We start from the raw sequence: 25,462 nt of genomic DNA, 5'->3' as shown, positions 1-25,462 counted from the left end.
GTGTTCTCTCTGCTGCTTAGCTGTGCTGACAAATTAGAAAATAATTTGGTGTCTTAGTAGCATTTATTTTCAAACACATACAGCAACAAGTCATCGTGAAGAGTTAGTAAATGCACAAGAACAACAATCACATTGGCACCACTGTACAGCGTCTCAACAGAAAGGTGAGTTACTATGGAAACTGGCTCATGTCAACATGGCTTCTTCACGTTTGAAGGAGTTTGCATGCACCTCAACTATAAATACTTTTTTTTTTTAACTAGCGCCATCTGTATGTGAGGCCTACCCTGCACAGGCTAGACGAGCCCCCCCAAATCCAGAAGGTCCTCGGTTAGGCGCATGCAGGAAGTGACGTAACAGCAGGAACTTTTAATTGATTAAAATGTAGTTTTCAAAACAACGAATGAGCATCAAATAAAACTAGAAAGATGTTCCCATGAAAAATGAGTTAACCTTCACACACATCGCGACATACAAGGTAGGTAGATAAGTCAATCAGCAATTACTGCAGGAAGTGACAAGGCTTCTTGAGTGCTGCCCCCTGCTGGCTGGAGGTGTGAACTTCCGCTGACAAAATTAGTTTTCACTCAAATGGCGCCACAATACAGTCAGCCCGCAAACAGACATAGAAAAACTGACGGCAGCAGGCACGATACGAACGTTTCTTCTCATCAAAAACCACCTCAAAAGTCCGACAGAAAACCAACGCTAGGGGTTGTTCAAGACGTGTCCACGAACTGGACCCGAACAGCTCCGAACCTTACCTCTACGACTCAGCGGGACGCGTCTAATTACTGGATGGTCAAAATGGCGGCACAGTAAAGACCAAAGAGATTTCGTAAGGACAATAAAGTGTGGTTTCAAGAGTGATGGCGATTACAAAAAGTCCGGTGAGGAGAAGAAGAAGACGAGGAAGGCAACGCAGCTGGACGAGGCGGTGACGGGGAAGGTGGGGAGGCCGGCGCTCACAGGCCCTGCTGGGCCAGCGAGGCGCTCACCTGGTCGGCCAGCGTGGACAGTTGAGGGGGGTCGGCCATGTTGAGGCTGCCGGAGGACGACACGGTGCTGAGCTGTTGGGGGGAGTCCTCCAGCGACACGATCTCCGCGCCGTGGTCGGTGCGGGCCTTGGCGGTCTCGCGGAAGGTCAGTTTGTGGCTTTCGATCTGCGTACAAGCGTGAACACGTGACGCCGCGCACGCGCTCGCTGTCCGTCAAACATGCTCCTCCCACCCTGTATCTCTAAGCTAACTTCCTGTTTGTGCCGATGCTAAGTTCCTTCATCTTATATTCCTACATTTCTCTTACTGCTAACTACTGTGCGGATTTAATATCAACAACCCCCCCACACACACACATAATAATCACAATAACTTTCATTAAGTGTACTCCATTTTGCCTCAATTAGAATTCCTAAAGATGATACATGTCTCCTTATCAGTAGCAACAAATCATGTAATTCTTCATTGTACTTAAATCAAAAGTTGTCAGGTGAAAACGACGACCAGGCCTGATTACTGCCCCCAACTGTCCACCCCAGGAACTGCACCAAACGGTGCAGGTTAGGGTTAGGCTCCAAATGAATGATGAACTAAACAAAAAAAAGGGTGTAATGAGGAGGAAGTGATGACACGGTTGTACTTACTGCACTCCTCCGTCTTTGGGAGGGGAGGGGGCCTCAGTCTGAGGTGACGGAGGGGGGGTGGCAGCGGGGGAGGGGATGGAGGGCCTGTCTGAGGCGCTCCGCTCGCCTTCCGTCCCCTTCGTTCGCTACACGGGGTGCCAGCAGGGGTGGGAACGGGGGGTGGGGGTGGGTGGCGGGGGAGGAGGGGGGAGGCATGCAACAAAAATAAGACGTGATGGAGTCAACAGAAATCCAAACATTGAAAGCAATAAATCAGAATAAAGTGCCGTACATCCAAAAAAAGAAATCATAATGCTTGGCAATGGAAGTGAGGGGAGTAATGGGAATGTTGGGACTTGAACAAGGGGCGATGCGGCGTCGACGGAAATTGTCCCGAATTTCCCACTCAGTTCGTTTCCATGCACGCAATACACCATTTTGACATCGCCAATGCTGAATTTAGCTGATTTTGCGCTTATTAAAAAGACCTAAATGTGGAATATGAAGTGGAGCATGCTCAGATGGCAAAGGATGCGGTAAAGGTTTACATTTGTGGGGTGAGGAGGAAACAAATGGACATACATCCATCAAAACATCAAAACTAAAGCTTTTAACAGTAGAGTAATCCCTTCCCAATTCACGCAATTCATGTCCAGAGGGCTCTAATAATATTAAAAAACTTATTTTGAAGGTCGTAAACAGGTTTTCCATGTCTTACTTCCCTTTATTATATCTGCTATATCGGGTAATAGGAGGGTACCGGTGACTATAGGGGTGTTATTCCATGTGTAAAGGGCTCTAATGTTAAAAAAAAAGTATTTAGAAGGTATTTAGTATTTTCTACCTAATTATGCATTTTTGGCCTTGTGCGACTTATACTCCAGTGCGACTTATGTACGTTTTTTTCTACCTAATTATGCATTTTTGGCCTTGTGTGACTTATACTCTAGTGCGACTTATGTATGTTTTTTTTCTACCTAATTATGCAGTTTTGGCCTTGTGCGACTTATGCATGTTTTTTTGTAACCTAATTATGCATTTTTGGCCTTGTGCGACTTATACTCTAGGGCGACTTATGTATGTTTTTTTCTACCTAATTATGCATTTTTGGCCTTGTGTGACTTATACTCTAGGGCGACTTATGTATGTTTTTTTTGTACCTAATTATACAGTTTTGGCCTTGTGCGACTTATGTATGTTTTTTTGTAGCCTAATTATGCATTTTTGGCCTTGTGTGACTTATACTCTAGTGCGACTTATGTATGTTTTTTTTCTACCTAATTATACAGTTTTGGCCTTGTGCGACTTATGTATGTTTTTTTGTAGCCTAATTATGCATTTTTGGCCTTGTGTGACTTATACTCTAGTGCGACTTATGTATGTTTTTTTCTACCCAATTATGCATTTTTGGCCTTGTGCGACTTATACTCCAGTAAGACTTATGTATGGGGTTTTTTTCTACCTAAGTATGTATTTTTGGCCTTGTGCGACTTATACTCCAGTGCGACTTATGTATGTTTTTTTTCTACCTAATTATGCATTTTTGGCTTTGTACGATTTATAGTCCAGAAAATACGGTATTGTATGAATGGATTTATATGATTTACGGGTACATATGTAGCTAATTATTTAGCCCAGATTTACCATAATTACTTATTACCATTTCCATCCATGCAAATCCATGAAATCCTACTTTACGAAAATTCACTTATCACTGTTGGGTTTGGAACCAATGGACGGTGCTAAACTAGGGATTACAATACATTAGTTTAGTTTTGGCGAGGTGAACATGTAAACAGGAATATTCTTGCTCGTGTACACAAACATGTCTTGTTTCCACCTTCAGTGGAATACATGGAAAAAAACGTAGTGAAAGATTCCAAGCGAAACACGGTTACCTTCCTCTGTCCGCCTCCGGGAACGTGGCCAATGTTGTTGAGCGAGCCGACCTTGGACTGAACTTTGAACTCCAGCTTCTCGTTTTTGATCTCCACGTTCCCTCCGCCTGATGGACACGGAACGAACAAACGAACGACCCGGTTCAGTCAAGAGTAAGGCAGGACATTCCTGGAATGGGGTTGTGACGTCACCTGGTTTGTGATGGATGTTGGCTTTGGAGCCGCACTTGGACGTCACGTTGCTCAGATCCACTTTTTTGTGGACGATTTGGACCTGAGCGTCAAAACAAAACAACACGGAGGTTTTAGTTGGCAGCGGACAATTCCTAGCCCAACATCGACGCTGGCTGACATGTGTCGAATATTCACATTCCACAATCATGCATCGTTTAGGGGGGGGTGGCACGAACACGGCTGTTGTCACGGTAACGTCACACCAATGACACAAAAGGACCAAACCCACTAGTCTTGAAAGTGGTCTAGTGAGTTCTTCTCAGGGATGAAGGGCCTTAATAGGGAAAAGGGGGAGGGGCTTTGGCTCTCCAGCAGCCAATCAGAGAGCTACTCACATTTCCGCCACCGGGAACGTGTTTCATATTATCTTTGGAACCGCAGCGGGAACGCACAGTGCTCAAGTCCAACTTCTTGTCTAGAATCTGAACCTGGAAGTCGACACGTGGGGGAAAAACCATGTTATCCCGGAGGAAACTCGGTGATGCACGGACCGCGGACGCAGAGCTGAGCTAACTGAGGAAGAGGGCGGGGCTTCTCTGTCCTATAAATGCGCAAGCGGTGACACTTTAGCCGCCAAGCCCACGTTGGACGTGACTGGCGGGGTCCACGTTACTTACATGGCCTCCACCGGGAACATGTTTCAAATTGTCTTTGGAGCCACACTTAGACTGGACATTACTATAGTCCACCTTCTGATCAGGTATTTTAACCTGGAAGAGCACAGAGGTGAGGGAACATCAGAGTGAATGCTCCTGTCAATATAAGGTCTTTGAGGTCTCTGTGCAAACAGGAAGTGGCTTGCGGCATTGACGCCTCCTCACCTTGCCGCCTCCTGGCGTGTGCTTCATGTTGTCCTTGGAGCCGCAGCGGGACTGGACGCCTGTCAGGTCCATCTTCTTGTCCAGGATTTGAACCTGCAACCAGAAGGAAGAGAAGATGAGATATACGAGATTTGCTTGTTTACGCCAAAAGTACTCACGTTTCCACCGCCGGGCATGTGCTTGAGGTTGGCTTTGGATCCGCACTTGGACTGCACGCTGCTGTAGTCCGCCTTTTGGTCCAGGATCTGCACCTGCAGAAAGACCGGGTTTACAGCCTGACTGCAGTTTGTTGTTCAGCCGTGCCGTTACCTTTCCGCCGCCCGGCTGGTGCTTCATGTTTTCCGTGGACCCGATCTTGGACTTCACACCTTTCAAGTCGGGCATGGGCGTCGCGGCGGCGGCCAGCGGGGCCGGCGGGCGACTCTTCAGGGAACCCGGCGACTTGGGCGTACTGCGGACCACCGCTACTTTTTTTAGCTTGTGGGCATCGCCCGCTGACTTTCCGGAGGCTGCCTGACTAGAGGGAGACTTGGGGGTGCCGGGACTACTTTGTCCGCTGACCGCGTCTGAAAACATCACAGGAACCGGATTCAGGGACTGGACCGACTGGAATGGGACACGAGAACATGAGCTCCCGAGGTGGTCCTACCTGGCTGGGCTCTGGCGACCGCTTTGCTTCCGGAATTTTGAGACTTTGCGCCGGCGACATTCTGCAAGACAACAAAGTCCTTTGAGTCGTCTTCATGAGTCCAAGTTGACGTGGATGAAGATGAGGTTGGCAAGTCGGCGAAGCATCTGTCCACCGCTTATCCCGAAATTGCTATGGCCGTATGCAGCCTGCAGAGTTACCAGGGATGGCACTGGCGCCGCTGTTTTGTTACTCTTGGCAACTTTGATGGGTGTCTTTGTCACGAGGAACAAACACAAAGTGAACGATGAGGGCGTCATCACGTACCTTCTCTGTAGCGCCGTTATCCATTTTGGGAGGAGCTGGACAAAAAAACGAGAAGACGAGAAGGTGAGTCCACCTCACACACAAACAGTCGCCACAACATCGGCTTTTCCTGAAGCTTTGAGACCAGTTGGACCACGCAACGTCCATGTGGTCCTGTTCTGGAGGCCTTGATTGGCCGACCAGCTTCAGTGAGGATGGACCTCAAAGGTCTTCTAGCGCCAAATTCTGGACCATCAATCCCACTGCTGCCGTGAATTCTTCTGATTCAAGACACGCCTACCCTTTTCTCTAAACCAGGGGTCTCAAACTCACGGCCCGCAGGCCAAATGCAGCCCGCGGGACACTAGTTTGAGGCCCTAGTTTGAGGTTTGAGGCAACTAGTTTGTTTATTTTTCCATCTTATTTTGTGTCGAAAAATTTAAATTAACATTAAACATTTATTTAATAATTTAATAATAAATAAAAATTAATTTAATTTGTTTCATTTGTTTTTTGATTTGCTTATTTATTTTTCCATTTTATTTTGTGTCGAAAAATAAAAATTAACATTAAACATTTATTTAATAATAAATAAAAAATGAATTTGTTTCATTTGTTTTTTGATTTGCTTATTTATTTTTCCATCTTATTTTGTGTCGAAAAATAAAAATTAACAAACATTTATTTAATAATTTAATAATAAATAAAAACTAATTTAATTTGTTTCACTTGTTTCATTTGTTTTTTGATTTGCTTATTTATTTTTCCATCTTATTTTGTGTCGAAAAATAAAAATTAACATTAAACATTTAATAATAAATAAAAAATAATTTATAATAATTTAATATTTTATCTGAGCTTTTCCAAAGCACTGAAAAAGTGGAGGGTATAGCAGAAGCATTGAAGACTATTATATATATTCATTAATATTTAATATAATTAATATTTGTTAATATTTTTATTATATTTTTATTTTTTTTCCTGTTTTTACTATATATATATTTTTTTGTATTTTATTTATTTTTGAACCAGCCTCACCCAGACCTTAGCTCCAGTGGCCCCCAGGTAAATTGAGTTTGAGAACCCTGCTCTAAACCATCACCGCAATCAAGACCCTAGGCAGGCTCGGTACAGGTGACTGACAAGCAGGGCGTGTCTTTATGGAAGCCCCGCCCACCGGTGGACAAAGACACTGTCAGGACTGCGGCTGTATTTGTGGATATCAAGCAGCAGTCAATCAAAAAAGTTCATCGTGACTTTGAGCTCTTCACGCCAAAACAGGAAGTAGGGTGCCAGGCTGAAGGAGATGACGTCCTACACGTAAAAGGGAACTGACCTGTCATTTGGGCGTGGCCCATCTGCACGCCGTTCTCCTGGCGGTGCTCGTTGAGGCTCATCGCGGCGAAAGAGGCGTTTGCACCCCCTGCGGCTGTGTAGCTGTTGGCGGCGTAGTCCATGCTGAGTGATGTCTGCCGGGTACAAAGAAGGCGGAGTCAGTTGGAGTGATGTCATACATGACGGACACTTTGTTTGACATGAGTGGAAACGGACACGATGCGGGAAGTTTCATGTTACGGCCTGTGAAACAAATATAGACCCCCCCCAAGACCAAAATAAACTGGTCCACATGCTGGGGGAAGGGGAGGGCGACCGAGCATATGGGGGGTTATTGCAGGTGAGGGGGCGTGTCATGATGATGCCGCAACGGCAGTGTCTAGAATGGTTGCCATGGTAACTATATGACCTTTCGACATTCGACCGCCGTGGCGTCTATTTCATTAGCGAGTTTCTGACCGGATACTGCACCACACCAAGATGGCTGACACGGCCAATGTGGCCGACGATGATGAATGGCGGCGTTGGAGCGCTCCATTCCAAGTCAGCAGTGGCGTTCCGCACGAACAGGTCCATACAAGAAAGCGGCATTCCCGCAGCCAAGTTTGGTCTATGATGGACCGTTGCCAGTCAGACGCCATCGAGTAGGCGGAGCTTAATCGACTGACAACACGGGGGTCTGCTTCCTGGAAGCCAAGACATCATTAACATGGCCGCCACCTGACCACCTCGCATGAGTGAAGAGGTCCTGATCCAGCACCGATTCTTCCTGATTGGACGTCACCTTTGGTCCCGCCCCCCCACAACGGAGCCTCCGGCCTTCAGTTTGTGCTTGATTGATCCTGACCCACTTTGCTGTGTGGAGCTAAGAGGCGGAGCCAAGCCACGTGACCTTTCACCCCCCTCTCAGGAAAAGCATGAAGGAATCCCAAATATGAAGGCCTACCCACTTCGCGGTTGCGTCATCAGCATGTCAACCGTGGCGTTTGCTGTGAGCTAACAGGCTAGCTGAAAAGTGTGTGCGCGTGCCACGCGCGCCCATCACTGTGAGCGCCATTGTTATCACGTGCAGGCCGACCACATATTAATATTACCATTACCGTGCACCTGATCCCGAGCGTGCATGATGCTAATTCACGGAACGGAGGGGGGCGGGGTGGACGAGTGCGAGAATGTTCTTCGGGGGGGGGGCGAACACCTTTGCACGCTCCAGAATGAAGCAGCGCGTGCGTGAGGAAGCTGTGGAATAACACGCGCGACACAAAGGAGGGACGTGCACGTCGGCGGCGGGAGGACCTGCTCTGGGGGGGGGGGATGTAGACATTTTCTGCTGCGTGCACGCGCCCAGCGACGCCCGCGCTTCTTGTACAAAACACGTCAACGCTGCAAAGACCCTCGACGTGCCCGCTCAGCTCGCGCCATTCGGGTCCACCGACCCGCGCAATTTATAGCGGCAAGTGTCGGCTTCATGCGCGTGACGCGTCCCGGGCCCGACCTCTCCCATGCGCGTCAGGGAAAAAAAAAAAAAAGATGAAGACACCGTGCTCGCGCGTGCACGCCACCTTAAATGTGTCACTTACGGGGGGTGTTCGGCGGTTCGGTACCGACCCGAGCGATGAAATGACACCGGAGGTTCGAGTCTTCTTACCTGAGTGCACGCGGACGTGTCTGCTCTTCAGCGGCGGTCTCACCGGGCGCGCACACGCTACTCCTCGCTGTGCACGCTCAGGCCGCTGGGGGGCGCGCCTGCGCTGCCAAGGCAAGGCTATTATGCACGCGCCTGGCCCTTAGTATCAATCAGTATCAGTCTTTTTCTTTTTTTTCTTTTTTTTCTTTTTTTTTCTTCAGCTTCTAGAAGCTTTCATTTGTCACCGAGTCTGCTGCCAACATGGCCGACGACTCCGCATCAACAGTGGACTTTTTGTCCTCTTGGTCTCGCCGGTGCCAAGCACAGCTGACGTCACCTGTGATGTCATCAGTGACTTCATCACTTTATTTAAGAATTGAAGAAAGGGGGCGGAGACACTTCCAAATTGCATACATTTTGTCTGACTCCTCTCTTGTAAAGTGTTTATGCCCGCTTGACCCGCTCGGCCCCACCCCTGAGGTAGGAGTCGTAGAAGAAGACCGCGAAGAGAACCAAGTAGCTGAGGTACATGAGTGACCCCCACGCGATGTTGTGCACGTGAGTGGGACAGTGTACGTCGTCCATCCAACGGTAGGCGAGGCCCAACACGGTCAGCCCCGCCGCCATCTGCGCCGTCTGAGCGGCTGTGATGATCATGGCGAAGGAGCGGGGCACACGCAGGCCGGCCGCCCTGGCGGCGTAGTAGCTGTACATGACGGAGTGCACGGCGTAGTTGATGGTGATGAACCAGACGCCTCCCGCCACCTGGTCCTTGTAGGAGTAGCAGGAGTAGAGGAGCACGGTGATGTGGTGGTACCAGTGCAGGAAGATCAGCCGCTGCTTCCTCAGGACAATGAAGAGCGTGTCACCTGACCCAAACAACGCCATCTTTAGAAAATACCTCTCAGAGAGAAGAGTAATAAGTCGGCCGGGGCGGTCTTACCCAGCTCGGGGGCCTTGCTGATGACGAAGGCGTAGGCCCAGAACTTTGTAAGGGGGGCGCTATAGAAACCGCTATCACATACCGACCTCTGAAAGCCGCCGCTTCCGAGGATGTGAAGCATGTAGCTTCCGGTCCGAAGCGTTCCCAACACGCTGTGCACACACAGGACCCGCATTAGCATGAGCACACGCCGTGCGGCGACGGGAACCCACCCCTCACCTGAAGATGGCGAGGCTGAGCGACCACAACATCAACGGGACGCGCAGGCTCAGCTTGGGACGCTCCGTCATCCAGCGCCGACCCCCGAAGACCAGCGCCGCGTAGATGCCGCACAGCACGAACGCCTTGCTCCTGCCGACACACCGCGGTGTAACCGACATCAACAACCACAACATCAAGGCAAGCGAGAGCCTCCACGGCGGCCGCTAGATGGCTCCACCCACCAGTTGTCCTGCATCCAACGCAGCGCACTTCTCTCATCGAACGTCCGCTCAAAATCCATCATCTTTGCCGCTCCGTTGGAACAGGACAGTGACACTTCCTGCTGTTACTCCGGCCTCATGAACTAGCTGTGCTCTTTGGAGAACTTCCTGTTGGGACTTTCACAATAAAATAAGGTGCCGCTTGTTGGCGGGAGGCCTTACAGGTTGGAATTGAAGGGATCGGAACACACGAAGAAAGAATCCAACCTCCAACCTTCTTAGTGTTTTTATGCCGGCGTACCGTTGCTCCTTTGTCTGTCTTCACAATAGACCGGGCTCTTACTGTGAAGGGGTGTGATGTACAGAGGGGGCGTGGCCTAAGTCGTATCAGCAGTGAACTTTGTTTTGCATCACCTCTACTTCCTTATCGATATGAACATGAACATGAACACTTGGCCGCTTGATTATTAGTGAAGCACTACACTGTCAGTGACACGCTACACATTCAATACTATTATTATTATTTGGAATATACTTTATATCTATTATTTGTAATATACTGTATATATATATATATTATTAGTTAGATATTATATATATTTCTTTATTCAATGATAGGGTTATCAAAGTATTTTGAAATTTTTATATTTATATTATATATTCTACCCTTCAATGGGCTGGCAACCAGTCCAGGGTGTACCCCGCCTCTCACCTGCAGTCAGCTGGGATAGGCTCCAGCATACCCCCATGACCCTAGTGAGGATAAGCGGTATAGAAATGGTGGATGGATAATGATATATTTATATTTTCTTAATTTATTTGTTCTCAGAGTAGAGCCGCTTCTCCTTCACATCGAGAGGAGTCAGTTGAGGTGGCTCGGGCATCTAGTCCGGATGCCTCCCGTACGCCTCCCTGGGGAGGTGTTCCGGGCATGCCTAGCCGGGAAAAGGCCCCGGGGCAGACCTAGGACACGCTGGAGGGACTATGTCTCACAGCTGGCCTGGGAACGCCTTGGTGTCCTCCCGGTGGAGCTGGAGGAGGTGGCCGGGGACCGGGAAGTCTGGGCTTCCCTTCTAAGACTGCTGCCCCCGCGACCCGGACCCGGATAAGCGGAGGAAAATGGATGGATGGATGGAATTTATTTGTTGTATATTGTATATAGGGCTGCACGGCGGACGAGTGGTTAGCACAACCTGAGTTCAATTCCACCCTCTGTGATCTCTGTGTGGAGTTTGCATGTTCTCCCCGTGCATGCGTGGGTTTTCTCCGGGTACTCCGGTTTCCTCCGACATTCCAAAAACATGCTAGGTTAATTAGCGACTCCAAATTATCCATAGGTATGAATGTGAGTGTGAATGGTTGTTTGTCTATATGTGCCCTGTGATTGGCTGGCCACCAGTCCAGGGTGTACCTGATACACGTTTGTATCAGGTGCACCTTTTGGGTGTTAAGTTGCTATGTGATGAATTTACTGCTGTTGGTAGTGACGACATCATAACTGTCACTGTACACTGGTATATTTGCACATTTACACATTTGGCACCTAGACCTCACAGCTAGGAGACCCAAGTTCAATTCCATCCTCGGCCATCTCTGTGTGGAGTTTGCATGTTCTCCCCGTAATGCGGGGGTTTTCTCCGGGTACTCCGGTTTCCTCCCACATTCCAAAAACATGCTAGGTTAATTAGCGACTCCAAATTATCCATAGGTATGAATGTGAGTGTGAATGGTTGTTTGTCTATATGTGCCCTGTGATTGGCTGGCCACCAGTCCAGGGTGTACCCCGCCTCTTGCCCGAAGTCAGCTGGGATAGGGATAGGCTAACAATAACAATAGAATTTTTAGGAAATGAAATGTAAATAATATAATTGTAAATATAATTGTATGAACAATAACTATACAATACAATATGATATAACAATAACAGATTTATTGGCACAAATTCAAAGTGACCACCTAAAGCATATCCTGTAAATGGGGCGACGTTGGCGCTTTTCGGAGATTGAGGGCATGTGAAGCATAGGAAGTTGATGCCATGCAAACATAACGAGGTGAAAGGTCAGCGTTCCTTATCAGTTCAATCAAGAACAGCACAATGTACACAGTGTGTGTGTGTGTGTGTGTGTGTGTGTGTGTGTGTGTGAGTGTGCCACCTTTGGTCCAGAAAAAATGAGCTGTGGAGAGGTTCACTGTGATGCAATCCCATGTGTGTGTGTGCGTGTGTGTGTGTGTGTGAGAGAGAGAGAGTTTGGCGCCACCTGCTGAGTAAAAGTGCACATGACCTCCTCCAGGACCTTCATCATCTTCATCATCTTCACCCAGGCTGCAGGTGCACGCCGGAGGAGGTTTCGCCGCTTCCCGCCAAACAGCTTGCTTGTGCACTGCAGCAGCGTTTGTTTGGTGCGCGCACGTGAGAGAGACACGCCGAGGGAACACACTGCGCACGCTCGGTCCCGCCGGGAGGGAGGGGCAGAGGTCCGCATCACGGCATCGCAGTCTGCTTCCACCTGACGTGACACAGACCGCCACGAGCACGCGCACGTGCGCCACGGGGACCGACTGCAGTGGTCCGGTACGCGTGTCGGCGCCCACATGAAGCCGCTGGCGTCTCCTGGTGAGTAAGTGCTTCTTCTCTGCCGACACGGTCGTTTGACGCATCAACTTCCTGTCACACAACTTTCACCTTGCCGCCAAAAGTTGACATCCTTCTCATCATCTTCGTCATCATCATCATCTTCGGTGGATACTTGTTAGCTTTGACCCCAGAATGACCTTTGATGTCATCGGCGTGTTTAGCATGCGGCTAGCAGTGTGTCAATGTTAGCCTTTTAGCGTAGCATCTCATGCTACACTGCTAGCATCTTTACAGCGTGAGGTCATCGTGAGGTCACGGCGTGCACGTGGGGACTGCTGCAGTCGCGCACGTGGAGGTCATGCGATGTCATTGTGACATCACAGTGACATCACACGTCTTCCATGCTTGTCACCTGACGACAGCAAGCTAAAATTGTCAACTCCCGCCCCCCACCAGTGCTGGTCCGGTCCACGGGAGGAATGTTAGCGTGTGTCCTCGAACGTGACTCCGTCTTCTTCTTGAAGACGTCTGATCCATTCCACCAAATCCTGGATCAGAAATGTTTCACCTTGGAATGATTTCTTCCTCAAGGAGGAAGCAAAGGACTGTGACGTTGACGGTGGACAGTATGTCCTCTCTGGACCACATCAGAACGTCCTCACTGGTTCTCAAGTGAACCATAAAGCTCCTCACTGAGGTGGACAGCCATGTTTTCACCTCATGTCAACCTCATGGCTTCCTCATGTCCTCATTTATGTCCCTAGTCATGTCCTCATGTCACCTCATGTCAACCTCATGGCTTCCTCATGTGCTCATTTATGTCCTTAGTCATGTCACCTCCTGTCAACCTCATGTCCTCATGTCATCCTCATGTCCTCATGTCAACCTCGTAGCTTCCTCATGTCCTCATTTATGTCCTTAGTCATGTCCTCATGTCACTTCATGTCAACCTCATGGCTTCCTCATGTCCTAATTTATGTCCTTGGTCATGTCCTCATGTCATTCTCATGTCAACCTCATGGCTTCCTCGTGTCCTCATTTATGTCCTTAGTCATGTCCTCATGTCACCCTCATGTCACCTCATGTCACCTCATGGCTTCCTCATGTCCTTATTTATGTCCGTAGTCATGTAACCTCATGTCGTCCTCATGCCAACCTCATGGCTTCCTCATGTCCTCATTTATGTCCTTAGTCATGTCCTCATGTCACCCTCATGTCACCTCATGGCTTCCTCATGTCCTTATTTATGTCTGTAGTCATGTAACCTCATGTCGTCCTCATGTCATCCTCATGTCCTCATTTATGTCCTTGGTCACGTCCTCATGTCACCTCATGTCACCTCATGGCTTCCTCATGTCCTCATGTCATCCTCATGTCCTCATGTCAACCTCATGGCTTCCTCGTGTCCTCATTTATGTCCTTAGTCATGTCCTCATGTCACCTCATGTCAACCTCATGGCTTCCTCATGTCCTCATGTCATCCTCATGGCTTCCTCATGTTCTCATTTATGTCCTTATTCATGTCCTCATGTCAACCTCATGGCTTCCTCATGGCTTCCTCATGTTCTCATTGATGTCCTTAGTCATGTCCTCATATCATCCTCATGTCACCTCATGTCAACCTCATGGCTTCCTCATGTGCAGTCATGTCCTCATAGACTACTCATGTCCTAAATGACGTCTTCATGTTCTCACTCATGTCCTATTCATGGCCGACTTTCATGTCCTACTCATGTCCTCATGTCCTCACTCATCTCCTAACTTTGTCCTACTCGTGTCCTCATGGCCTCCTCATATTCTGACTCATGGCCTCCTCATGTTCTCACTCTTGTCCTACTCGTGTCCTTATCTGTATCTTCATGTTCTCCCTCATGTCCTTACTCGTGCCCTGGTCATGTCCTCATGTCCTCCTCATATCCTCACTTTTGTTCTAACTCATGCAGCACCCAGCCTATAGGGACCCCCCTCCACCCCCACCCCCCACTTCACTTTCACCATGACAAAACAATCCTCTCTTCCATGTGTGGGTTCTCACAAAAAATGTCTTGCCAGGGTGGCGCTTTAAAAGCTTGGGATTGATGCGGCATTGGGGGATGGGCGCTTGGCAGGCTTTGGTCAGTTTTCCAGGCTTGCAATGTGATGATCGTTGGGCGCCAGATAAAGGCCTGGCCCAACCCGCCATATTTGCAAGTAACAAGCTCCTCAAATTGTGTCCCCTTTCACAGGAGACCTGAAAAGGTTGAGTTGAAGGAGAGACATAGGTCAATATCAAAGGACAAAGGGGGGGGCATGTCCCAGTCAGGGAAAGTGCTCCATCTGTACGTGGAAGTGAGGTCAGCTTCGGACCTGAATGGAGATAAGAAGATGTTTGGAGACAGTGAACAGGGTGCTCCTCTGGACCACTCAGGACTTGAAGATAGCCCTGATGAGCTCCTGTCCCAGCTCAACAGGCAGAACGCTTGTGAGACCTCGGCCAAGCCCACCACTGCTCCTCACCTGCCCCAGCAGTCTCAGCTCCAACCAGCCAGCAGCTCTCCAGCTGCCTCAAAGGTCCCGCCCACATCCTCCAGCTGCTGCAGGAAGGATGGGAACGACGGGAAACGGTCTGTGGTCACCTTCCGTTATGTGCACAAGTCCAACGTCAAGACCTTAGGGAGTCCTGGTTGTGATCCACAAAGGAGACAAGAGAGTCCGGGTTCTTCTTGCAGCTCTAGTCCCAAGATGACATTCCCACTTTCAGGTTCTCCAGGAAGTCACATGGAAACGATGTGCGACCTTCACTTGGCAGCAACGGACCGCGTTGGCCAGGCTGCCACTCAAAGAGCTTTGGAGGAATTTGGATCCCCGTTACTAAGAATCAAACTGGCACATGCGCTTCAGCGCTCGTCACCGCCACGGAGATATCACCCCGCCCGATGTCAGTCCTGGGCTGGCTCCCCTGTCCAGCATAGCGTCTACACCAAAGACAGCGGTGGGACGCGAGGGTGGCCGTCCACACGACTCCAGAACCCCCTTCACCACTCAGCCAGCTCCACCCCTCAGAAACCCGCAGACAAGGCAACGATCCGACTTGGTGATAATGTTATCCAAGGATTAAATCAGTTAAGTGACGTCAATAGATGTTCCGCCTGCTGGCTCCATCCCAAAGAATCCCAAACCTGGTCTCCAAGTGGTTCAGGTGCACAGCAATGCCTGAAGATGAACATCCCAGTCCCCGTTCTAGGGGGATCGCTCCACCAGTACAAGCAAAACCAGAGCTCAGCACCACCGTCTCCGTCCTTTTCCTTTCCTGGAAGTGTCCACCGCCCCTCTCACCCCCCAACTGAGTTTAGTTCCCCCATCAGGGACCCCGGGCTGTCCCTGGCCAAGCTCCGAGAGAGCCCAACCCTGCATCGGTGTCAGCCGCCACAATACGCTGGCGGGGACAGGAGGGTCACAAGCTGTCGGGAAAGGGGGACACACATGGAATTGGTCCCTAGAGACGTCCTCAGCCAGACGTTTGAGGGGACACCCTCTCTGACTCTCAGAGAAGAGTGGGGGAGCCCCCCAGGTCTGGACCATGCAAGTGAACAGACTAGTCATGGTCGCCCCCTGAGCCCAACATCGCTGCATAAGCAGGCTGAGCAGAGAAGGCGGGAACGCCTCCTTCTGGGACCGGTGGTCCTGGACTCGCCTGACAAGGAAGAGGAGCAGTGGCCACGATCGCAGGGACCGGACCACCTTTCAGAGACGACCAGAAGATCCTCACAAAGCTCCAGTGGGGTGACGGGCAGTTTGGTGGACCAGGACTACACATCACCCGAGTCGCTTCGATCCTGCCACCAAGACAACGAAACGGTGGCTAGCAGCTCGGGAATCCAGGTGAGACTTGGAGAGCCAAGGTATATGCTAAGCTAATGTGCTAACTTTTGCTGGGGTTTTGAACCATTTGCAGACGGACAGCGGGGCGCCGATGCCATCGCTGCACTGCCAGAAGATCGCACGCGCCAAGTGGGAGTTTCTCTTCGGACCTGAAGGGGGCGCCAGCAGTGGACCCAGAAGTAAGTTTTTGAGATTTTCAACATGTACTTTGTTTATTCGAAATAATCTTTCGTTATTGTGCAGACTTTCTGGAAGCTTCCACGGCGCCCCCAAGTGGAAACTCCAGCGAGTCGCCCACTCCGACCCCCACCTCCTCCCTGCCTCCGCTCACTCCAAATCAGGAAGTGCAACACGTGGAGGTGGAATTGGTGACCAAGCCCCCTGCAGCGACTGGGACATCCCCCAAAACGGGCATCATCCGTCGGACTCTGAAGTACTCCGAGACGGACCTGGACGCCATCCCGCTGCGCTGCTACCGTGAGACCGACATCGACGAGGTGCTGCTCGCCGAGCAGGATGATGCTGACTCCGCGTTTGGGAGCAACCGCAGTGTGCAGCAGGCGGGCAGGAGTCCTCTTGGGGGTGTGGCCTACACAAGACAGCATGAGGATGAGGGGCATGAAGATGAAGGAGTCCTCGGAGGAGAGGAGGAGGAGGAGGAGGAGGAGGAGGAAGAGGTGGTGAGCTGGGCCAGTGTGAGGATGCAAGGAGACAACAGGAAACAGTGGTATGTTGCTGAGGAAGAACCGGACCACTTCCGCCACCTAAAGAGGTTAGCAAACACATTTAGCATATTAGCTTTCTTCTTCTCTGGCTTTATTTATTCATCATGTCTCCGTGTGCAGGCCGACAGAAACCTTCTTTGACAAACATCATCCGGCGCTCAAATCCCCCATCTTGGTCCCGGGTCCTCGATGTGGCACCGATGACACCTTCAGCCGCCATTTTGAGAGCATCATGGAGTCCCATCGCGCTAAGGGGACGTCCTACAACAGCCTGGACAGCGAGGATCTGCTCACCTCCAACGTCCAAACTGTACTGACGGCGGACGTGCCCTCGTTCACACCCGCCGTGCACACGCCGCCCTCTGCCAGCACACGCCACATCGTCCAGCTCAGCTTCGCACCTCTGGCCGCCCAAGAGAGACCCACCTTCTCCGACTCCATCGTCACGGCGATGGCTGACTCGGACGCAACCCGAGCGCCGTCCAGCGAAAGGCTGAGCAGCGCCTCTGAGGACACACCCCCCAGGAGGCGTGACTACTCCCAGCTGGGGAGCAGCTGGTGCAGCCTGGTCCCCTCCCCCTCGTTGTCAAGGTGAGCCATCTCAACACATTTAAAAAAGTCAAATAGGAAAAGAAGAGGTGGCTTTACGTCAACATCTTGGGGTGTATAGAACACGTGGTCTTCAGAAAACCAAGTCCGCCTCCTGACCCATGCCACCAGACACACTGCCGAAGTGGACTTGGAACTAGTCACTAAGTTCAGGCGCGGCGAGGCTTGCCTGAACCATTGTGGCGGAGCGCCTGTCAAACTCTAGCTAGGCTAGTGAAATGCTAAGCTAACACCCACGATGACGCTCTCCACTCTGCAGCAGGGACCACCGGGTGGCCCAGTGGGACCACCATCTCAGCACCGACACGCTCACCAACACCAGCCACCTTGCCAACATTGCCGCCGCCAAACGCTTGGCCAAGAGACTCTTTGACTTGGATGGCTTCCGCAAGTGTGACGTGTCCCGACAGCTCAGCAAGAAGTGAGTCACATGACCTCGGTCGCGGCTTCTCACTGGCTGGTGCATGCTGGGAACTTCTTCTTCTTCTTCTTCTTGTGTTGCAGCAACGACTTCAGCCGCTTGGTGGCCGACGAGTACCTTAGTCTGTTTGACTTCTCGCACCTCCACCTGGATGGCGCTCTCAGGTGTGCGTGCATACGTGTGTGGACCCTGCTCGGCATTGCCCTCTGGTGGTGGACTGTCTTGTTGTTCCATATTCATTTATTGTACTGCTCATTTTTGCGTGTGTTCGTGTACGTGTGTCTGCGCAGAAGCTTCCTGAAGCAGGTGGTCATCATGGGGGAGAGTCAGGAGAGGGAGAGGATGCTCTCACATTTCTCCAGACGTTATTTGCTCTGCAACCCAACAATGTTTGCCACAGATGGTGAGGAACATCATACTTACAGTACATACAGTATATGTATATATGACATAGTATATGACACACATATAATGTATGTGTGTGAAAAAGTGTTCTTATTTTTTTAGATGTTTATGTTTCAGATCATCAAAACAATTCAAATATTAGTCAATGACAACTAAACAACATTAAATTAAACATTTTATTATTAAAGGGAAAAAAATCCAAACCTTTGTGGCCCTTTTTGTAAAAGTGATTGCCCCACTGTTAAAACATAATTGAGGATCTATCAGCGTGGAAAAGATTTGGGACTCCAGCAAACCACAGTGAGAGCCGTTATCTACTAATGGCCAAAACAGTGATGAACCTTCCCAGGAGTGGCCGGCCAACCAAAATTACTCCAAGAGCACAGCGAGGACTCATCCAAGAGGACACAAAAGACCCCCACAACAACATCCAAAGAACTGCAGGCCTCACAGTTAAGGTCAGTGTTCATGACTCCACCGTAAGAAAGACACTGGGAAAACAAGGTTCGTCTCAATTTTCCCAAGACCTTTGGGAAAATACTCTTTGGTCTGGTCTGACCAGACAAAAGTTGAACTTTTTGGATATAGCAACAGTAAAATATGGTGGTGGTAGTGTGATGGTCTGGGGCTGTTTTGCTGCCTCAGGACCTGGAAGAAACGCTGTGATAAATGAATTGTCTGGCCATCTGTTGGTGACCTCCATCTGAAAGCAACATGGGTTGTGCAGCAGGACAATGATCCCAAACGCACCAGCAAGTCCACCTCTGAATGGCTGACGAAAAACCACATGAAGACTTTGGAGTGGACTCGTCCCAGTCCTAGTTCTAGTCCTGACCTGAGTCCTGTTGAGATGCTGTGGCGTGACCTTAAAAAGGCTTCATGCTGGAAAAGCCTCCAATGTGGCTGAATGACAACAATTCTGCAAAGATGACATCACAAAGGCTTGGTTGCTGTTGTGGTCCAACCACTTATCAGCTTTAGGGGCAATTACTTTTTATTTATAGCTTATTTTACACCCTTAATAATAAAAAGATTCATTTAAAAACTGCATTATGTGTTCAGTTGTGTTGTCATGGACTAATATTTACATTTGTTTGATGATCTGAAACATTTACATGTGACAAAAAAGAAGAAATCACACATCTTGTCAATAGTTAACTCATAATTAATCGCAGACTACAATGATAGCTACATCGAATTTTATGTAAACGGATGTCAATTTTGGAAATATTAGCCATTATTTTATTTAAAATTAATATACAGTTAGAAATTCCCTATTTGTGAATGTTTAATGAGAGTGGCGATTTGTCCCACCGTTTGACGGTCCTTGAACGCACCATCTACGTTGTCCCACCTGCACAGATAGGCTGCTATACAGGATTTTCCCCCTTTTTCTTTCACCTCACATTTGCTCCCAAATGCCGATCCTATGTGGGAATGCATCAAGGTAAGAGCTGATAACTTAATTATTGAGGTCTAATGAGGATATTTGTGGTACAAAACCTCTCTGAAAAACGAACTCCAGGCTTAGGTGGATGGTGGGTCTGTATACAGTTAGTGTTTAATTTAATGTTGGTCCTGTCGTAGTTTTGCGCAATGCGTAATAAATAAGATAAATTGGATCGTGTTTTTTTACTGAGGTGTTGAAAATGTTTCCGGTGCTAGCTCGCTAGCGCTCAAGCTAATGCTATTTACGTTCATTGCCATTGACAATTGTTATGTCTATACCGGAAACCAGCAGCTATTAGCCCAAATCTTAGCTAGCAGTTCAAAGCAAAAAAAAACAAAACGTGTTGATAGACAGCTCACGTCTAAAAAAACTTCTTAGTATGCTAAGGCACCTGTGTATGGATGACAATTTAAAATATACATACATTCCGCCAGTTATTTCTCTCCTCTGCCAGAAGTGACGTCCGTCGTGGCGACTCAAAAGTAGACACAAATAACTTGGTCTTGGAGAGAAAAAGCCGTGGCTGCGGTTCCTCAAACTACAGCCGAGGGTCAAACAGGACTTAATTTCGTGTTAAAAGAATTAGTACAGTTAAAGAGACATTTTGGTAACTTTATAATTGTAAAATACATGTATTTATATGAATACAATACTATCATAATGACTCAAAATGGCCGCCATCAAGGTGTTTATGATTTTCTTGTTTAGATGCCGTGCACACACTCACGTGCGCTCTCATGCTTCTCAACACTGACCTGCACGGACCGGTAAGTGTGTGTGACCTTTGCCAATGCATTAGGAACATGATTGGTGTCATTAGCGTGTGAAATTACTGACGTTTGTTTGTTTGTTTGTTTGTCAGAACGTGGGCAGGAAGATGTCATGGCCGCAGTTTGTCGATAACCTGCGAGGACTCAACGACGGTGGCGATTTTCCCAAAGATCTGCTCAAAGTAAGCGCAAGTAACATGCACGACCCATGCCCAGCACACTGCCCCCAGTGGACAGATTTATATTTGCTGTTGATGTTTTGTGGAGGTTTTTTTTGAGCGTCTCTAATGATGTCATAAATAAAAGAGCTGTTATGGAGGCTTCCACCGCCGCCATGTGGCCTCAAGCAAAGCGGGGCAGACATGCACTTAATCCTTTATGCGCGTTACACAAGCACTCGCTTTTTATTCAGTCAGTGAAGACGCTCTCGAGCCTCTTTTGTTGTCCAAAATGTTCTGGCAACCCGCTCCAGAATCTGCCCCCTCGGCCCCAACCGCCCTCTCATAATATCCCGCTAGCTTGTTAGCGTCTCTCCTCCTTCCTGCGTTGCTATGGTAACACATATAGAAAAACATCTCCAGCTAAAAAAACGAGGTCATTCAACATTTTGGCTAACGGCGTAGTCGTCGCTAGCTGCCAATACGAGGAAGATCAGATGCTGAAGAAACAGGAAGTGGTGTCAGCGGTGGCGCCACCCAGTGGCCACGACGCGCAACACACCGCTCCGACAGGAAGTGGATCCTGACTGGATGGTGGACATTCACACCTGCTCGTCACCGCCTGGATGTGCGAGGACGAGGCGGAGCGCCGCTGATGGAGGGAGGCGGCGAGCGGGGGCGGTACACTGTGATGGAGAGAGAGAGGGAGCGAGAGAGAGCTTCTGACATTCGGCAGTCAGCGCCTTCTTGTTTCCTCTCCTCCTCGTCTCCCTGGCAACACTCAGAAAGGATTGTAAAAAAAAAAACGGCAGCAGAGAAAAGCCTGATGGGAAAAAAGCAAACGGAGGAGTGGCGGACGCCTTGAGCAACAGGAAGCTTCTTTTCTGTCCTCCATGTCGCCTTGTGACGAAACCAGCACTCTTCGGAATCCCGCCGCCTGAGTCCAACGGCGGCCCCCTTCCCCCTCCTGAATCTCCGCGCACGCCCCCTCGCCTCACTTCACGGCACAGAGAAGTTGTGTGGCGGCGGCCATGAACGGCATCGAGTCAGGTATGCACCTGGACGGCCAGTGATTGACAGCCGCCCCCACCACACCTCAGCTGCCTCCTGTTTTCACGGCGCCGGGAGGAAGTTTCCCCCCCACCACCACCACCACCGTCTGCCGCCATGATTGGCGTGAACAGCCTGCACTCGGCGGGACGCCTGCGCTCACGCTCGCTGTGCACGGTGCGTTACGGGAGGGACTTCCGCATGATGGACCCCTTCCGCTATCCCAGAACGCCGCGCTCACGCTCCCTCAAACCGCTCGTGTTCCCGGACCTGCTGGGCAAAGCTCAGGATGGACAGAACCACCCTCAGGCCCGAAAGAGGAGAAAGGTACCCATGGACAAGGCCGTTGCCCTCAAAAGATGACACCTGATCTTATCCGTGCTTTCCCATTGGCTGATTGACGACATCGCTAGCTTATTGCTAATCGATCGCTACCTGATTGCTAACTAATCGCTAACTGAACGCGAAGTGATTGCTAGCTGATGCCTAGCACTGATTGCTAACTGATCGCTAACTGATGGCTAGCTTATTGCTAAGTGATGGCTTGTTGATCGCTGATTGTTTGCTAATTTTCTTCTGTTTTTTGTTGTTTTCGAGGCGCTCTACAACTCCATCAAGACTCAGAAGCTGCAGTGGACACTGTAAGTCCTGCACACACACACACACACACACACGGTGCCGGAGACAGTAAGGGATGTTGATGAGGGGAACATTAGTGTGTCAAGGGCTGCTATTCTGGATTGCAGTTCCACGGAAGCGCTGAGATGCCAATTAAGTCGCTGGCTGGCAAAGCTTTGTTGCCGTGGCGACGGCACCATGACTACGACTCCATCCTCACCCGCGTCCTCCCACTTTCCCTCTCCCAGAATAGCATCAGGACCGGTCAAAAGAAACAAAAAACTGTCATCTGAGACGACTTCACGTGACACGGCTCCACAGGACAACAAGTGTCCGCTGGGGGCGCCAGTGAGGTCATTGTTGACTCGTGGGCGGAGTCCAAAGATGGTGAAGAGGAGGAGGAGGAGGAGGAGGAGGAGTGTCCGTGTCCTTTTTGTGTGTACTTTGCAGAGAGCGGCAAGTCGTAACCGTGGAAACACATTGCCCCTCCCCCCACTAGCCATTGAAGCAGTGCTGCAGTTACCAGGCAACAGGCTGCGTGCTGATTGGTGGACTCACAACTCTTCTCATTCTTCTATTTTGGACACGGCGCCACCTGCTGAGCTAACAACACAACACAATCAGTGACGCATACTTCCTGCTAGCGCACACCCGGGCGCGCACACAAGGGAGATGAAGATGCTGTGTGGTTTCCACGGCAACCTGTTGCTTAAACCATGTGAAGTTGACACCGGTTTGCCGTCTCCACAGCGACGAGGAGGAACTGCGGAAGTCCTTCTCAGAGCTCGGGGACAGCTTGGGCGATTCCTCCAGGTCTGTGAAGGGGGCGGGCGGTAGTAAGGCGGCGCCGGAGGACACGCCACCCGGGACACTGATGTACAAGAACGGCTTCCTGGTCCGGAAAGTGCACGCCGATTCGGACGGCAAGAGAAGTATGTCATCATGATGGTAGTGATGTCACACGCACGCACGCACGCACGTACAAACTGTTGTGTTGTTGTTGTGTCCCCCAGCGCCAAGGGGGAAGCGAGGCTGGAAGACCTTCTACGCCATCTTGAAGGGACTCATTCTCTACCTGCAGAAAGTGAGTCACGTGACCTCAAAGCTCATTCTAACCCCAACGAGCGCTGACCCTCTTCCTGGTGCCTCCAGGGCGAGTACCGACCCGACAAGCCGCTGTCGGACGACGACCTGAAGAACGCCGTGTCCATCCATCACTCGTTAGCCATCAAAGCCTGCGACTACAGCAAACGCGCCAACGTCTTTTATCTGCGCACCGCCGACTGGAGGCTCTTCCTCTTCCAAGCGCCGTGAGTGTGTGCACGTGTGTGTGCACGTGTGTGCGCACACGCAGCGGCCAGGTCACATGGCGAGGGAGGTCTGCTGGTCTCATCAGTCCAGGTTTCACGCTGGCAGCTGGCGGGTGCAGCATGTCCCTCTCACACACACACACACACACGCAAACACACAAGTTGCCTTGGCCCAGATAGTCAAGTCCCACCCACTTCACGCCGTCTTCTGGGAGCGAGGTTAACTGCATTTGTGATCTGTGACAGGAACGCCGAGCAGATGCAGTCCTGGATCACTCGGATTAACACGGTGGCTGCCATGTTCTCCGCTCCACCCTTCCCGCCAGCCATTGGCTCCCAAAAGAAGTTCAGCCGGCCGCTGTTGCCGGGGACGACGTCCAAACTCTCTGAGGTGCGGCGACACTCTCATAACACGCTACATCCAAAAAGGCCTACAAGCATTGATGGGCGTGTACTTCCAGGAGGAGCAGATCCGATCCCATGAGGCCCGGTTCCGGGCCGTGGCCTCAGAACTCGCTGAGCTACGCTCCTACCCCCCTGACCGCAAGGTTAAAGGTCGTGAACTCGACGAGTACCGCCAGAGAGACGAGTATCTGGAGTTTGAGGTGAGGTGGCGTAGACATGAATTTCCTTTGTAACAAAAACCGTGTCACAACGTTCGATCCCCGCAGAAAACACGCTACGAGACATACGTCACGTTGCTGCGGGCGAAGATCCAGAGCGGCGAGGAGGACTTGTCTATGTTAGAGTCACAGCTCCTGGAGGACGGCGGTCTTCAGCGGGCTCAGTCCAGCCCTACCCTGCGGGACAGCAGTCAAGCCAGCAGCACCCGTGACGGCGGCGGAGGCGGCAGAGCAGGGGGCGGAGGCGCCGGCAAGCCTCGCCAGGACGGCCAGAGACACAGCTACCGACAGGCTGTCAAGAAGTGAGAGGCGGGGACCCTGCTTTGGTTTTTATTTGACACCCAGGAAGCTTTGGAGGAGCGAGGGTCCACCCAACCTCCCCTCGCCAGCGCCGTGCCCAGCACCCGGGCACCCGGGTCATGTGATTGGCTAGGCGGGGGACTACGGCGCCCAATGCGGCGTATGGCGAGAACAGGAAGGTGCTGATGAGCGCCACATAAACTTTTTTTTTCCGCCATGTTTGTCTCTGATTGTCATGTTTTCGGCCGCCATCTTGTCACACTGTCTTGTGTGGCCTCTTTCCTTTTTTCCTTCTGTGCACGTCAGCCACGCCCACCAGACTGATACGGAATGTTCTTCCTCTGCTGCTGACTTACTGCCTGACGCTGGTTTGGTTGCCACGCTGTGACATTGACGTCAGCTTCCATGCTGTCAATCGTCATCTTTGATTGAATCACATTTTTTTAAAGATGGAGACCAAACTTTTTAAGCACCGGTGAATTGTAACAAACACGACCTTAGAGGATCTAGAAGGTTCCGTCATTGACTTGTGTGTGCTGGTTACCATATAACAGGTGGACGCAGGCAGCCTGCTCCCTTGACTGAGAGCAGCTCGTGCTGTGACGTCACTGTATGGTCGCCATGGCGACGGCTAAGCGGTTGATCTTGATTAGTTTTAAAGTTTTCTCCACTTGTGAATGTAAATAAAGCATGTTGGTTTGACCCGCGACTTGAAATTTGAATAATATTTTTGATGTTTCAGCTTGTTTGTC

The 25,462-nt window shown here is 50.2% G+C and overlaps 3 protein-coding genes across 10 annotated transcripts; 1 reads left to right on the top strand and 2 right to left on the bottom strand.

Annotated features, from left to right (window-relative positions):
- Positions 1-44: 44 nt before the first annotated feature.
- On the bottom strand, positions 45-8,704 carry LOC131126585 (microtubule-associated protein tau-like). Of its 4 annotated transcripts, XM_058069274.1 has the most exons (12): positions 8,492-8,704; positions 6,845-6,977; positions 5,530-5,564; positions 5,224-5,284; positions 4,884-5,140; positions 4,733-4,825; positions 4,575-4,667; positions 4,089-4,181; positions 3,712-3,793; positions 3,520-3,626; positions 1,643-1,767; positions 988-1,163 (listed from the first exon to the last, which is right to left on the bottom strand). In XM_058069274.1, the coding sequence occupies exons 2-12, from the start codon at positions 6,963-6,965 to the stop codon at positions 1,145-1,147; spliced, it is 1,086 nt and encodes a 361-aa protein (XP_057925257.1). In that variant the 5' UTR covers positions 6,966-6,977; positions 8,492-8,704; the 3' UTR covers positions 988-1,144. The 4 variants fall into 4 exon arrangements, with proteins under 4 accessions (XP_057925255.1, XP_057925256.1, XP_057925258.1 ...); XM_058069272.1 differs by lacking the exon at positions 1,643-1,767 and having other exon boundaries at positions 45-1,163; XM_058069273.1 differs by lacking the exon at positions 1,643-1,767 and having other exon boundaries at positions 45-1,163; positions 8,424-8,506.
- On the top strand, positions 566-25,412 carry LOC131126567 (PH and SEC7 domain-containing protein 1-like). Of its 5 annotated transcripts, XM_058069242.1 has the most exons (18): positions 566-1,143; positions 12,158-12,453; positions 14,636-16,271; positions 16,345-16,450; positions 16,515-17,043; positions 17,117-17,587; positions 17,865-18,026; positions 18,110-18,190; positions 18,317-18,429; positions 20,590-20,648; positions 20,744-20,833; positions 22,457-22,500; positions 23,228-23,409; positions 23,491-23,561; positions 23,630-23,787; positions 24,034-24,178; positions 24,249-24,392; positions 24,459-25,412. In XM_058069242.1, exons 2-18 carry the CDS (start codon positions 12,428-12,430, stop codon positions 24,714-24,716), a joined length of 4,275 nt encoding a protein of 1,424 aa, XP_057925225.1. In that variant the 5' UTR covers positions 566-1,143; positions 12,158-12,427; the 3' UTR covers positions 24,717-25,412. The 5 variants fall into 5 exon arrangements, with proteins under 5 accessions (XP_057925225.1, XP_057925223.1, XP_057925222.1 ...); XM_058069240.1 differs by having other exon boundaries at positions 12,158-12,449; positions 18,110-18,429; XM_058069239.1 differs by having other exon boundaries at positions 18,110-18,429.
- On the bottom strand, positions 8,816-10,049 carry LOC131126592 (elongation of very long chain fatty acids protein 6-like). Its single transcript, XM_058069284.1, has 4 exons — positions 9,857-10,049; positions 9,633-9,764; positions 9,414-9,565; positions 8,816-9,339 (listed from the first exon to the last, which is right to left on the bottom strand). Exons 1-4 carry the CDS (start codon positions 9,916-9,918, stop codon positions 8,915-8,917), a joined length of 771 nt encoding a protein of 256 aa, XP_057925267.1. The 5' UTR covers positions 9,919-10,049; the 3' UTR covers positions 8,816-8,914.
- Positions 25,413-25,462: the final 50 nt, after the last annotated feature.

The sequence above is a fragment of the Doryrhamphus excisus genome, chromosome 3, assembly GCF_030265055.1.
Source record: "Doryrhamphus excisus isolate RoL2022-K1 chromosome 3, RoL_Dexc_1.0, whole genome shotgun sequence".
NCBI lineage: Eukaryota > Metazoa > Chordata > Actinopteri > Syngnathiformes > Syngnathidae > Doryrhamphus > Doryrhamphus excisus.
The sequence above is the reverse complement of the archived record's forward strand: the minus strand, read 5'-3'. Positions and strand labels throughout refer to the sequence as shown.